Source organism: Musa acuminata, chromosome BXJ3-1 (assembly GCF_036884655.1).
Source record: "Musa acuminata AAA Group cultivar baxijiao chromosome BXJ3-1, Cavendish_Baxijiao_AAA, whole genome shotgun sequence".
Classification (NCBI taxonomy): domain Eukaryota; kingdom Viridiplantae; phylum Streptophyta; class Magnoliopsida; order Zingiberales; family Musaceae; genus Musa; species Musa acuminata.
In genome coordinates this window covers 11,387,229-11,401,977 of record NC_088349.1, presented here as the reverse complement: position 1 = coordinate 11,401,977, position 14,749 = coordinate 11,387,229, and the positions used below count along the sequence as shown (strand labels likewise).

At 36.9% G+C, this 14,749-nt stretch overlaps 1 protein-coding gene and 1 long non-coding RNA gene across 2 annotated transcripts; both read left to right on the top strand.

Moving 5' to 3' along the window:
* Positions 1 to 145: 145 nt before the first annotated feature.
* Positions 146 to 1,744, top strand: LOC135628951 (uncharacterized). The gene is made up of 3 exons (XR_010493111.1): positions 146 to 329; positions 745 to 1,365; positions 1,452 to 1,744. It is a non-coding gene; the product is annotated as an uncharacterized LOC135628951 (long non-coding RNA).
* Positions 1,745 to 2,887: 1,143 nt separating this feature from the next.
* LOC103990268 (sulfite reductase [ferredoxin], chloroplastic) lies at positions 2,888 to 7,886 on the top strand. The gene is made up of 8 exons (XM_009409349.3): positions 2,888 to 3,254; positions 4,698 to 5,474; positions 5,558 to 5,854; positions 6,019 to 6,216; positions 6,513 to 6,647; positions 6,749 to 6,865; positions 7,249 to 7,407; positions 7,490 to 7,886. Exons 1-8 carry the CDS (start codon positions 3,081 to 3,083, stop codon positions 7,697 to 7,699), a joined length of 2,067 nt encoding a protein of 688 aa, XP_009407624.2. The 5' UTR covers positions 2,888 to 3,080; the 3' UTR covers positions 7,700 to 7,886.
* The last annotated feature ends 6,863 nt before the right edge of the window (positions 7,887 to 14,749 follow it).

The window sequence follows — 14,749 nt, the reverse complement described above, 5'->3', positions numbered from 1 at the left end:
ACAATATTATAGATATGTATATATTTAAGGCACGGAATTAAAATCAGACAAAAAAGGTAATATTATTTTTTGTAATTTTAAATACATATTTTATATATTAGCTCGAATCGAATCTCTTTGAGGTAACTTCACCTGCGGTGGAGGAGACCGCTGCCACACTTGGCATCCTTCCCTCCCCGTCCACAAAAAGATGCCATTTCCATGAACACATCCTTCACAAGCTCACCCAAAGCTTGTTAGGCTTTGGGTATCTTCTTGAGATCAACTACTCCGAGGCTATCAATTGAGATCTCTTCTTTGACAGTGTGCTGCGCCCGAGTCCTTCAGAGGTATGCTAGCTTCTGAGTTGTGTGTGTACTCTTCTCTCTGTGCAATTTCTTTGGATACAGAAGACAGATGTCGAGTTTTGTTGACAGGAGCTCTTCAAGATCTATCTTCACTGTGATTGTCTTTACTATCTTCTCTCTCTCTCTCTCTCTCTCTCTCTATAGGAAGAATTTTTGTGTCAACAATTCTTTTCTGAGCTTCTGAAAAGTTGGAGGACATGTTTCTTAATGAACTGTAGCAAGATTTAGCTGATGTTCTACTCATCTCAAACCCAATCTTAGCTGTATGTTGTTTCAATCATTGATTTGTGTTTCTATTCTTCAAGCATGGTTTTTTTAACTTTGTCTTCTTGAGGTTTGATCATCTCGGAAATGAAGGTTTCCTCTTTTGGATCTTATGTCATTTGGCTTCGGCCAGCTCTCGAATGGCTCCAGCCTTCAGAGGAAGAAGAAAGGCTTGCTGGCGACCTCGACTTCGACGTCAGCAGAAGAACTCGGAGCCATCACGACGCCCCACGGATGATGTCTCCTCGAAACAAGCCATGTCGGATTTGGAAGAGAAGAGAGCAATCGACATCGCAGCTGCAGGATCCTCAACCCCAAAGGCCAAGACCTCCCGGATACCGGAGCACCTCAGCTGCCCACCGGCGCCTAAAAAGCGACGGGTCACCGCCATGCGCTGGTCCGAGAACACACCTCCCGTCCCCTTCTTCACCTCGCCGGACCTCGATCTCTTCTTCCTCTACGCCCTACGGGAGATCTCACTGTAGACCCTTCTCAGGCCGAAACACTGCATCGCCATTGATCTTTCCCTTCTGTCTTTGTTGCTGAGGTTGGTTTTCTAGGGTTTGGTGAGCTTGTTTTATGCTTCACAGCTACTTTTTATAGCTGAGAAGCCCGAGTTTGTGCATCTTTTCAGTTCCCTGTGTGCAGTATCGATCTGGTTGTGAAGAGAATGCTGCTTGTTGTTCCTCATTCGTCTTCGTCTTCATCTTCCATGTCTAGTGCTGGCTTTCTTGACCTCCTTTAACTTTGGAAGGTGGTGCCGGGCTCTGCTTTAGATTTTGAATTGGATTCCCTGGCGTTCACAGCAACGTGTCTGCATATACTCATGACATTGTGCAGGTTCTCATCATCGTGGTCGCCAGTTCATTGGACAGGAAGGGGAGAGAGGATCTGCAGGTTAAAGGCCACTCCTGCAGGCGTGACAAAAGGAGATCTTTTGGTTTCAACGTGGATGATTGTGTTTGGGTGTCATGGGAGACCCTACCATCGGGGAACAGGATCACACCACGGAGAACAACACTGCTTTGACATGCAAGTGATCCCAATGCTCCTGTTCTTCCTGACATTCCCCATCGACCAGTCCTTCCATGCACCAGTGTGTCCTGTGACGATCCAACACAAAGAAACAACTGAAATAAAACATATTTTTGATTCGGTAAGTAGTTTTTGCCAATCATAGATAAGCGATATCGCTTACCACTTTATCATAAAATTTTAATGGACGATAAACTCTGAATCAAATTTAATATAGTAAATATTCTTTATAATCATGATTTATTTATAGTATAAAAATTTATTTTATAAAATGAGTTACAGTATCTTCTTAGTATTGCTGAAAATAAAAACATTATTTTTATAATATTTTATACTATATTACAATATATATTTTTCTAATATTATAAAAATATGACATTACAAAATTTATATAAAATTAGTATTTTATTTAGTTTATGATATTATTAAAAAATACTAACAAAGTGTAAAAAGTTATATTTAATATTTCAATCTTTATATTTTTAAAAGTTACGAAATATTTAACCACGTTTCACCTCAGACAATAGACTCTATTAATAAAAATATCAAAGGGTTTTGAACACATATAGTAAATATATTAAATATTATTAAATAATATTAATAATTATAAATATTAAACATGAGAAAAATAATATTAAATAATATTAATATTATAAATATGAGAAAAAATAATATTAAATATTATATATATAAGAATTAAGTATAAAAATAAGATTATTAAATATAATTAATTATATAGAGATAATCTACAACTAATCCTAATAGAATGCTTCATTAAAAAAAATATTATGGAATAAAAAGAAAGATGAGCTAGATTTTTTTCTGTCATCCATCGTTATATAAACTATATTTTTAGATTATGTTCTTTAAGAGGTTAAATAACTTTTTTTTTTGGCACTATGAACCACATAATTATATTCAATAGTTAAAACGGTGTTCTTATTTGGTGGAATACACACTAGTTTCGTTCTCCTACTTGCCTTGGTCAGCGGAAATAGAGGGGCCCAATCTCCTTCCAATAAGAAGAAAGGTAATGTTTGGGAAGTACCAAACAGGGTAAGAAAAAGTACTTTTTAGTTAATAAATCCTATATTATCGAACAGTCAGATTCGGATTATGATATTGTCACTCCGAATTACCAGCTCAGATGGAGGCTTACAGATCGATATCGAACAGTTCGCAGCTCACGAGCGACAGCGACAGCGCGTGAAAATATCAGCGTCTGTGGCCTTTCGAGAATAATCCGCCGCTCTACGTGTGGCTACCGCTGGACTCCGCTTCCCTAGGGTGGGCGGGTGGCGGTGCGTCTAAGCTCGACGGCGTCAAATCCCGGCAAGCGCCACACTGCTCTCGGTCCACTTCCTTGTTCGGCTCGGTTTTTCCTCGTCCCGAAAGCGCTGTCTTTTAGAGGATTTGAATTGCCAATCGGCGGCCATGGCGGCCTCGGCAGCGGCGGGGGGGATCGGAGCCGGGGCCGATCGGAGGGTCCAGATACGTGGATTTCGGGGGCTCAGGTCCTCCGGACTGATTCCCTTCGGGAGACCGCTCCCGGCTCTGCCCATCGGATCCTCGTCCGGCTTTTCTTCCATTATAAGAGCCGTCTCCACGGTGAGGTCTATTTGCTTCTTGCATTTTATCTATTTCTGCTTCCTGATGTGGTAACCCAAAGGTGCGATCTTGGTTGTCTTTTGTCCGTTCTAGTTGGTTTGAGTAACCAATAGGGGGAAATTATGGTGATGCCATATCACGTTTCTGTTTCGTTCTTAAGAAACAAGCATTTTCCCCCTTTATCGTAGGATAGCAAATTGCATCTTTAAATGTTCGTGTTTTCTGACATGAACTAGTCTTTTACATAGCAATTAAGAAAGTGATGTCAGGTTCCTGAATGCCCATCTTATCTGTAACAGGCTTCTGGTTTAAATTTTTCGTGTAGGTATTTTCGGTTGGTAATTGACCTGGTAGCTAGGGCAGCGATTTTTTTGTATCAATGTGGGATCTGGGAGACGGAGAGAGGGAACTGGGAGAAGAGAAAAGGAAACTTGTGAAGCAGAGTTTTTTACCTGAAGCTTCTTCAATGTTGTTGAAGCTCTGTAGATGATTAATCTTACTCTTTTTTCTACTTTCTTTAATTTGCCTATAATCAACCATTAACTAAACCTGCTGGTTCAAGTTCTTCAACTGCTTATCATCAGCTATCATGATGCTGCCGTATTTTACATCTGTCGTATTTCACGGTCCATATGCATGCTGAGTGATTGGATATCTTGCAAGTTTGCCTTTATGATCGGGCCAATCCCAAATCTGATCTTAATTTCTGTGAAACACATCTGCAAGCTGTATGAGTCCTCTTTTTCCTCATTCTAAAAGAATTTAGGCAAGGCCATTAGAGTCAAATAGGACATGTTGAATGAGGCAGATATAGATGCAGCTTCAAATGGTTTAGTTTTGCAAAGTTGTTAGTGCTTTGATGTTAATATGATGGCTAAAAGGTAGCTTGTTTGCAGCATTGCCTAATGATGGAACTCTATAACATCACAAGGAAAAAATCATGGGCATTTCAGTTAGTGTCCTACAAGACTATGCATGACGGAAAAATAAAAAGTATGTAAATATTGTTAAGTAGCAGTTGTTTTGAAATAACTAAAAAGAAATGCAGTGTCTTGTAGAATAAGAAGTATATACATGATGCTCAACACTGTAACTGGTTTTTTTCTAATTTTGAAATTATCTTTTAACTCTTGCTAGTTTCTAGTGTAGAAAATTATTCGATATTTCGACCTGCGAGCTGGGCTACAATTTGAATAAGCAGTATGTATATAATTCTCAACTCTGCAACTGTTTTTTTGTTATTTTTAGTTATCTCTTTATCTCTTTCTAGTACAAAATCATTCGATGCTTTGACCTGTGAGATTTGGTACATTTTCTCCAATGTAATCTACCTGCCATTAATTCATCTGCAGATATGACATTTGATTAATGTAAATTTAGAGTATATTACCTGTACTTAATTTCTCATTTAAATAATGCTAATCCTTTTTGGTTTTTTTATAGCCTACAAAACCAGATACTGCGGTCAAGCGAAGCAAGGTTGAATTGTTTAAGGAGCAAAGCAACTTTCTTAGATTTCCTTTAAATGAGGAATTGCTCTCAGAAGCTCCAAACATAAATGAAGCTGCTACACAATTGATCAAGTTTCACGGAAGTTATCAACAGACAAATAGGGATGAACGTGGTGTAAAGTCTTACCAGTTTATGCTTCGTACAAAAAATCCATGTGGGAAAGTCCCAAATAAGCTCTACCTGGTTATGGATGATCTTGCTGATGAGTTTGGAATCGGTACTCTTCGCTTGACCACTAGGCAGACATTTCAGTTGCATGGCATCCTGAAGAAAGACCTAAAAACTGTAATGAGTACCATCATCAAGAATATGGGATCAACTCTTGGTGCATGTGGTGATTTGAACAGAAATGTATTAGCTCCTGCAGCACCATATGCCAAAAAAGAGTATGTCTTTGCGCAGGAGACTGCTGAAAATATTGCTACCCTTTTGACACCTCAGTCTGGTGCATATTATGATTTATGGGTAGATGGTGAAAAAGTTATGTCAGCAGAGCCTCCAGAGGTAGTAAAAGCTCGTAATGACAATTCCCATGGAACAAATTTCCCAGACTTACCAGAGCCCATTTATGGCACCCAATTCTTGCCTCGGAAGTTCAAGATTGCAGTGACTGTACCAAAAGATAACTCAGTTGATATCCTAACAAATGACATTGGTGTTGTACTAGTTTCTGATGATGATGGAGAACCTCAAGGCTTTAACATCTATGTAAAAAGTTTTTATGCTCAAGTGTTAGTTTATAAGTTTCTTGATTAGAAATTTTGATTTGTTCAAAAAATTTACATTTGTAGGTGGGAGGAGGCATGGGAAGGACTCATCGGGTTGAGACCACATTCCCTCGTCTAGGGGAGCCACTGGGTTATGTCCCAAAAGCAGACATTTTGTTTGCTATAAAGGCTATTGTTGTTACTCAAAGAGAAAATGGGAGGAGGGATGACAGGAAATATAGTAGAATGAAGTATTTGATTAGTGCATGGGGAATTGAAAAGTTCCGTAGTGTTGTTGAGCAGTATTATGGTAAAAAGTTTGAACCATTCAGAGAATTACCAGAGTGGGAATTTAAGAGTTACCTTGGATGGCATGAACAGGTTGATTTCAGACATCTAATGGATTTATACTCATTCTTTTGCTTAGTTCTTGTTAGTTTTGATATGTTCTAAACAATTGCAATATCATTTTTGGCCATATGTATGTGTTTTCAGCTTTGTCTTTTAATGAAAATGTTATGATCTTTTGGAGCATTTCATGGCAGGGTAATGGTGCTATGTTTTGTGGACTCAGTGTTGATAATGGCCGTATAGGAGGGAAAATGAAGAAAACTTTGAGAGAAGTAATTGAGAAGTACAATCTGAATGTTCGCATTACACCTAACCAGAACTTGATTTTGTGTGACATCCGGTGTTCATGGAGACGGCCCATCTCCATAGCTCTTGCCCAGGCTGGTCTACTGGTATAGCTTGTTTGTTTCTGCAGCTTCAAAAATTAGGTTATACTTATCTAGTACCTTGTATAACCAAAAGAATAACCAAAATGGCTGATCTACTGTATAGCTTATTTCTTTCTTTAGTGAGACCCCCTGTGTCTGGTGTTTAAACTGAATTGAAATCTAATGTGCTAAATCTGATATGAGGTCTCAATGCCTGACTTTCTAAATGACTTGTGTTTCTGGTTGTTATGCAAAAGATGATTTCTGATCCTACTGTTAGTTGGGTGTCCTGATTAATCTAAGTATTATCATACTGACAGCTACCCAGATATATTGATCGTCTCAATTTAACTGCCATGGCCTGTCCTGCTCTTCCACTTTGCCCACTAGCAATTACAGAAGCTGAGAGAGGGATTCCAGATATTCTCAGAAGGGTTCGAGCTGTTTTTGACAAGGTCATCACATTGTTTATTATCCAATTTGTTGTAATAATGTGCAAACTGCTATATTTGAAAATTTTCTGAGTGACCAGTGATTCAGAAACATTTTATTGCAGGTTGGCCTCAAGTACAATGATTCAGTTGTGATAAGGGTGACTGGTTGCCCTAATGGCTGTGCCAGACCCTACATGGCCGAGCTAGGACTTGTCGGAGATGGTCCCAACAGCTACCAGGTGATTTAAGTCCTTTATGAATGGTAGTAATAATGTGGATTGAAGCTTCTTTCAACCAGCAGTGCTTGGAATCATAGATTGAAGAATCAATTTATGCAAAATTATATAACTAGCAATCACCTAGGGTGAGATTTAGAACAAGGCACATTCAACCTTTTATGTACTTGTGGTTTCCATAGCCTGACATCCTCAAGTGCACATATACATGCAAGATCTTCACTTTAATAGTCTGTAAATGCATGGTCTTGGGAGTTAAACTGACCCTTTGCAACGAAATATTGATATTGAGATATAATAGAACTTACAGGCCTTAGCAGCTGTCTAAATAAATTTTATTTGTGCTCAACCAAATGCTTATTGATGCTTTTTACTTGTGACATCAGATCTGGCTTGGTGGCACACCTAATCAGACCAGACTGGCAAAAAGCTTCATGAATAAGGTGAAGGTCCAAGATTTAGAGAAGGTTCTTGAACCGCTATTTTACAACTGGAGGATAGAACGCCAACGGCATGAATCATTTGGTGACTTCACGACTCGGATGGTGAGCATGGTTGATAATATATGAATGTCAGCTCTAACAACACTCAGTGATGAACATGGTTGACCTTCTGTCTTTCCGTTAGGGCTTTGATACACTTCAAGAGCTGGTCGAGAAGTGGGAAGGTCCTGGGGAATCATCATCATCAAGATTCAATCTCAAAATCTTCTCGGACAGGCAAACGTATGAAGCCATGGCGAATCTTGCAAAGCTGCAGAACAAGAGTGCCCACCAGCTGGCCATGGAGGTCATCCGCAATTATGTTGCTGCTCAGCAGAATGGAAAAGGTGAATAAGCTCACCGATGCAAACCAATGATCATTTCTCTGGCTCGCTCTAGATAGAGCCAAATGAAGTTCAAACTGTTTTCCGCATTTATTTTTTAAATGAATTGACTCTACTGTAAAAATGTTGGTAGAGTTAAAAGATCTTCCAATATCTGAAGCTGCAACGTTTATCTGAATGGAACTGTATGAGTGTCAATGTCTTGCATGTGGCATCTCAGAGTGCAGCTGAGCAATTGCTATATCTGTAATCACATCAAATATTTATTTCTTTACTTGTTATTATAATTTAAGGAAATCTTAATCTACTTCCTTGTTGATATGAATTAAGGAAATATGATGATATCATATTTGTTAGTATATTAAATGAAAATAATTTATATTAAATAAATACGAAAATTAAAATTTATTTTCCTTAATAGAGGTTCACCATCTCCTATTTAAAGGGGAGGGATTTCTCTCCTTCGTTCCTTACCTAGTCGAGCCTGGCAACGGGAGGAACGAGGAGTTACATCCTGTTGACAAGAGGTAGATTTCCCTACCTTTCTTAAAAAAGTTTTAGCTTTTATTTTGATTCTTTAAATGTTGAAAGTTTTATAGTTTGAAAAATGTGTATCAATTCTTTAAATGTCAAATTTTTTTGTATTAAAGTAATCAGTTAAAGTTTTCAAAATATTCTTTGACTCATGATTAAGGTTTTTATTGTAGAATTAAATATGTTAAAAAGGTATATGTTTTATATGATATATTTTCTGTATTACAGTTTATCTTTAATCTTATCTGGATTAAAATCTTGTTAGACTAGAATATGTTATCTAAAATCTCTTTTTGATATTCTTTGATCTGAAATTTAAAATATATTATTCTGAATGATTTAAAATATGACTAGAATATGTTGAAATTTTATGTGTTGAAAATATGATTTTTATTTGAATTTAGAAAGCTATTTCCTTGTATTAAAACTTATCTCCTAGTCCCTCTTTTAATGTCTTATGATTTCTAGTCAAATTGAGAATGTTATTTCTTTGTATTAAAACTTTTCTCCTCATCTATCTTTTAATGCATTATTATGTTTTCATATATGTTGTTAATGGGTATATGCTATGACTAGTCCATAGGCTAAGGCTGGGCCAATTTTATGTAATACATGCTCAATCATGTATAATGCACATGACCAATAGATGGACTGGCTCAATCTAGCCCAATATTATTGTTGAACTTGAGCCCAAATATTGATTGAATTAAACTATACTTGATTAGTCTAGATCAATTCAGGGTGATTCCGAATTGATTGACTTATTCAAGTTAGTTTAACCTAAATTGAACTTAATCTAGTCTAAATTATACTAGTCTAGGGTGGTTCCAGACCAGTTAAATAAGGATTAGAGATCAGTTCAGTTAGGCTCTAGTAAATCGAGTTCAATTGAATCGATTAAACTATAGTTCAAGTCAATTGAGGGTTAATTTATATTATTTGATATTGATGACTTTTGAAAGAGATGTTTTAAATATGTTATTTCATCCCGAAATGGATATGACCATTATATTCTTGCCAAGAGCAGGTAGGGCGATTCCCTTCGGGGATTAGCGGGCCGTCAGACGTGGCGGTTGGACGGTTCCTCCATCCGCTGTTGGGAGGAATGTGTCCCCACTTAGGCGGGTGTGGGACACCACTCCATCCGCTATTGGGAGTGTGATATGAGTTTGCCTCCATCCGCTGTTGGGAGAACACAAACTCATCCCGTAGGATAAAGCCTCTCCATCCGCTGTTGGGGGAGTGCTCCTTCGGGTACTTGATATACGCCAATGGGATGATTGATTGAATTTTGATCATGTATTTATTTTGATTTGACTTTTGGGGTTCCTACTCAGCATTGCTGAATTTTCTTTGTTTTTGATTTTCAGAGCAGTCTCCCTCTAGTACTAAATCGGATTCCAGTGGAGATCGAACCTTCCTCTACCGCTAGGTAGAGCCACTTGGATGACTCTTGAAGTTAACTTTTCTATTTGTAATTTGATAAATAAATGAATTGTAATAAATGGTTATAGATGATGAATAAAGTGATATTTATTTATTTGGCCTGTGTGAAAATAAAAAATAAAAAAAAAATCCAGGATGTGACAATTTTTATGGTATCAGAGCATGGTCTAGGGCCTGTAGGTGTATTAGGTCCCTTGATTGACTCTAACCGATGATTGTCTTTAACATATTATAGGAGTAATAGAGCCAATTCCAAAGATTAGTGGTTTTATCACTCGGGGTGCTCATGGTCGCAATGCTACTAGTGTACGCACTCGGAGAGGTGTTCATACAAATAATAAGTTGGAAACTCTTTGACAGTTGATCATATATATAGAAATTGTGTTATTACTATTAAAGGTCATGATTTGCTAGTAGATCTTATTATACTAGAATTTCAAGATTTCGATGCTATCTTGGGTATGGACTGACTTTAACATACCATGCAAGTGTCGATTGTTTTCGGAAGACTATTACTTTTTCACCCTTAGATCAACCATCTTTCAAGTTCATTGGGATTCAAGAAAAGTTCCCTTCTATTATTTCAGCCTTGAGTGCTACCCAACTATTACTGAAGGGATGTCAGAGATACTTGGCCTTTATTTCTAGAGAAGAATCTAAGAAGCCAGTATTAAAGGACATCCCCATTGTACGGGATTTTCCAGATGTTTTTCCTGAAGATCTACTTGCACTGCCACCAAATAGGCAGATTGAATTTACAATTGATCTTCTACCTAGTACTGTACCTATTTCTAAACCTACATATAGAATGGCACCAATTGAGTTGGAGGAGTTAAAGAAACAGGTCCAATAGCTTTTGGACAAGGGTTTTATTCGACCTAGTGTATCACCTTGGGGTGCCCCTATCATATTTGTGAAGAAGAAAGATGGATCTATGCGACTATGCATTGATTATAGACAACTCAACCAAGTGACCATAAAGAATAAATATCCTCTTCCTCGAATAGATGACCTGTTTGATCAACTTCAAGGTACTCAGGTATACTCGAAAATTGATTTAAGATTTGGGTATCATCAACTGAAGATAAGAGAAGGAGACGTACAAAAAAAAAAAAAACTGCTTTTAGAACAAGATATGGTCATTATGAATTCTTAGTAATGCCTTTTGGACTCACAAATGCACCGACTACCTTTATGGATCTTATGAATAGGGTGTTCCACCCTTATTTTGATAAATTTGTAATTGTGTTCATTGATGATATCTTGATCTACTCTAAAAGCATAGCAAAGCATGAACACCATCTTAAGATAGTTTTGGAAGTCCTAAGGCAAGAGAAACTATATGCCAAGTTAAGTAAGTGTAACTTTTGGCTCAATGAAATTATGTTTCTCGATCATGTAATTTCGAGCGTTGGTATATCTGTTGACCCTCACAAGATTGAAGCTGTGATAAAATGGAAGCAGCCTTCTAATGTTTCAGAGATTAGAAGCTTCTTGGGTTTGGCTGGATACTATAGAAGATTCGTAGAAGACTTTTCAAAAATAGCAGCACCATTGACCAAGTTGACACAAAAGAATATAAAGTTCATGTGGGATGATAAATGTCAACAAAGTTTTCAAGAATTGAAGAAGGAATTAACCAGTGCTCCTATATTGGTGATTCCTTCGGGGGGAGAAGGTTTTGTAGTGTATAGCGACGCCTCACTACAAGGGCTTGGTTGCGTTCTAATACAAAACGAGAGGGTAGTTGCTTATGCATCGAGGCAATTAAAGCCTCATGAGAAGAACTATCCTACTCATGACTTAGAGTTAGCAGCTATCATTTCTGCACAGAAAATTTGGAGGCATTATCTCTATGGACAAACTTTTGAAATCTTCACGGATCATAAGAGTCTCAAATATATTTTCACACAGAAAGATTTAAATATGAGACAAAGAAGGTGGTTGGACTTTCTAAAGGATTATGATTTTAATATCAACTACCATCCTGGGAAAGCTAATGTAGTTGCTGATGCCTTAAGTAGAAATACCTATAGTCTTGTAGCCTATATGAATATTCAAAGGAATTCTATGATGACGGAGTTGACAGACTTAAAACTTAAACTTTTATCGGAGACAAATAAAGGTTTTCTTGCGTGTCTGATGGCACAATCATTTTTGGTGGAAAAGGTTAAAGAAGATCAAAAGGAAGATACATATCTTCAAATGATAGTTAAGGAAATAGCTTAAGGATCTAGACCTGAATTCCTCCAAGCCGAAGATGGTTCTATTACATTCCACAATCGACTTGTGTTCCCGAAAGCCATCCAGTAAAGATGCAATTATTAGAGGAGGTACATAGATCAAAATTTAATATCCATCCCGGGACTACTAAGATGTATCGAGATTTATGCCAAAACTATTGGTGGCGTGGTATGAAGAGAGATATAGCAGAATTTGTTTCTAAATGTTTGATATGCCAACAAGTGAAGATAGAACATCGAGTACCTACAGGAAAATTACAAAGGATTTTGATTCCTGAATGGAAGTGGGAGCAAGTCACTATGGATTTCGTGATAGGATTACCCAAGACTGTGAAAGGATATGACGAAATTTGGGTAATAGTAGACAAACTTACTAAATCTGCTCACTTCCTCCCTATTAACAAGAAGTATTCATTAGATAAACTAGCAAGCTTATATATTAAAGAAATTATTCGATATCATGGGGTGCCAGTTAGCATTATCTCAGATAGAGATCCAAGATTCACCTCTAAATTTTGGGGAAGTCTACAAAAATCTTTAGGCACGCAGTTAAAATTTAGTACAGCTTTTCACCCCCAAACTGATGGTCAATCTGAAAGGACAATACAAACTCTTGAAGATCTCTTAAGAGCATGTGCTTTGGACTTTAGTGGGAGTTGGGATATGCACTTACATCTAATTGATTTTTCTTATAATAATAGTTACCACTCTAGCATACAGATGGCTCCATTTGAAGCTCTTTATGGAAGAAAGTGCAGATCACCTGTATATTGGGATGAGGTGGGAGAACGGAAGCTTTTGGGGCCTCAATTAATTCAAAAAGATGCTGATAATATTCGAATTATACGCCAAAGATTATTAACAGCTCAAAGTCGTCAGAAAAGTTATGCAGATCGAAGGCGAAGAGATCTAGAGTTCGAAGTTGGTGAGCACGTCTTCTTAAAGGTGTCGCCAACCAAGGGAGTTATGAGGTTTGGTCAAAGGGGAAAGTTAGCCCCAAGATTTATTGGCCCATTTGAGATCTTACAAAAGGTTGGGCCTATAGCATACAGATTGGCATTGCCCCCGGCTTTGGCTAGCATCCATGATATATTCTACGTGTCAATGCTTCGAAGATATATCAGGGATCCATCACATGTCATATCTTACCAACCTCTACAATTACGAGATGATGCCACTTTTAGAGAACAACCAACCCAGATCTTGGAAAGAAAAGAACATGTTCTAAGGAACAAAATTATACCTTTGGTAAAGATTTGTTGGCAACACCATTCAGACCAAGAGGCAACATGGGAAAGAGAAGAAGATATGCGAGAGCAGTATCCTCATCTATTATATTAAAGCTAAATTTGGGGACCAAATTTCCTATAGGAGGGGAGAAATGTAATCACATCAAATATTTAAGTTAGGAATTGATTTTCTTTCCTTACTTGTTATTATAATTTAAGGAAATCTTAATCTACTTCCTTGTTTGTTAATATGAATTAAGGAAATAACTATTAAGTATTCCAAATATGATGATATCATATTTGTTAGTATATTAAATGGAAATAATTTATATTAAATAAATACGAAAATTAAAATTTATTTCCCTTAATAGAGGCTCACCACCTCCTATGTAAAGGGGAGGGATTTCTCTCCTTCGTTCCTTACCTAGTCGAGCCTGGCAACGAGAAGAACGAGGAGTTACACACTGTTGACAAGAGAACGAGGAGTTACACCCTGTTGACAAGAGGTAGGTTTCCCTACCTTTCTTAAAAGTTTTAGCTTTTATTTTGATTCTTTAAATGTTGAAAGTTTTATAGTTTGAAAAATGTGTATCAATTCTTTAAATGTCAAATATTCTTTGACCCATGATTAAGGTTTTTATTATAGAATTAAATATGTTAAAAAGGTATATGTTTTATATGATATATTTTCTGTATTACAGTTTATCTTTAATCTTATCTGGATTAAAATCTTGTTAGACTAGAATATGTTATCTAAAATCTCTTTTTGATATTCTTTGATCTGAAATTTAAAATATATTATTCTGAATGATTTAAAATATGACTAGAATATGTTGAAATTTTATGTGTTGAAAACATGATTTTTATTTGAATTTAGAAAGCTATTTCCTTGTGTTAAAACTTATCTCCTAGTCCCTCTTTTAATGTCTTATGATTTCTAGTCAAATTGAGAATGTTATTTCTTTGTATTAAAACTTTTCCCCTCATCTATCTTTTAATGCATTATTATGTTTTCATATATGTTGTTAATGGGTATATGCTATGACTAGTCCATAGGCTAAGGCTGGGCTAATTTTATGTAATACATGCTCAATCATGTATAATGCACATGACCAATAGATGGACTGGCTCAATCTAGCCCAATATTATTGTTGAACTTGAGCCCAAATATTGATTGAATTAAACTATACTTGATTAGTCTAGATCAATTCAGGGTGATTCCGAATTGATTGACTTATTCAAGTTAGTTTAACCTAAATTGAACTTAATCTAGTTTAAATTATACTAGTCTAGGGTAGTTCCAGACCAGTTAAATAAGGATTAGAGATCAGTTCAGTTAGGCTCTAGTAAATCGAGTTCAATTGAATCGATTAAACTAGAGTTCAAGTCAATTGAGGGTTAATTTATATTATTTGATATTGATGACTTTTGAAAGAGATGTTTTAAATATGTTATTTCATCCCGAAATGGATATGACCAGTGTGAGATTATATTCCTGCCAAGAGCAGGTAGGGCGATTCCCTTCGGGGATTAGCGGGCCGTCAGACATGGCGGTTGGACGGTTCCTCCATCCGCTGTTGGGAGGAACGTGTCCCCACTTTGGCGGGTG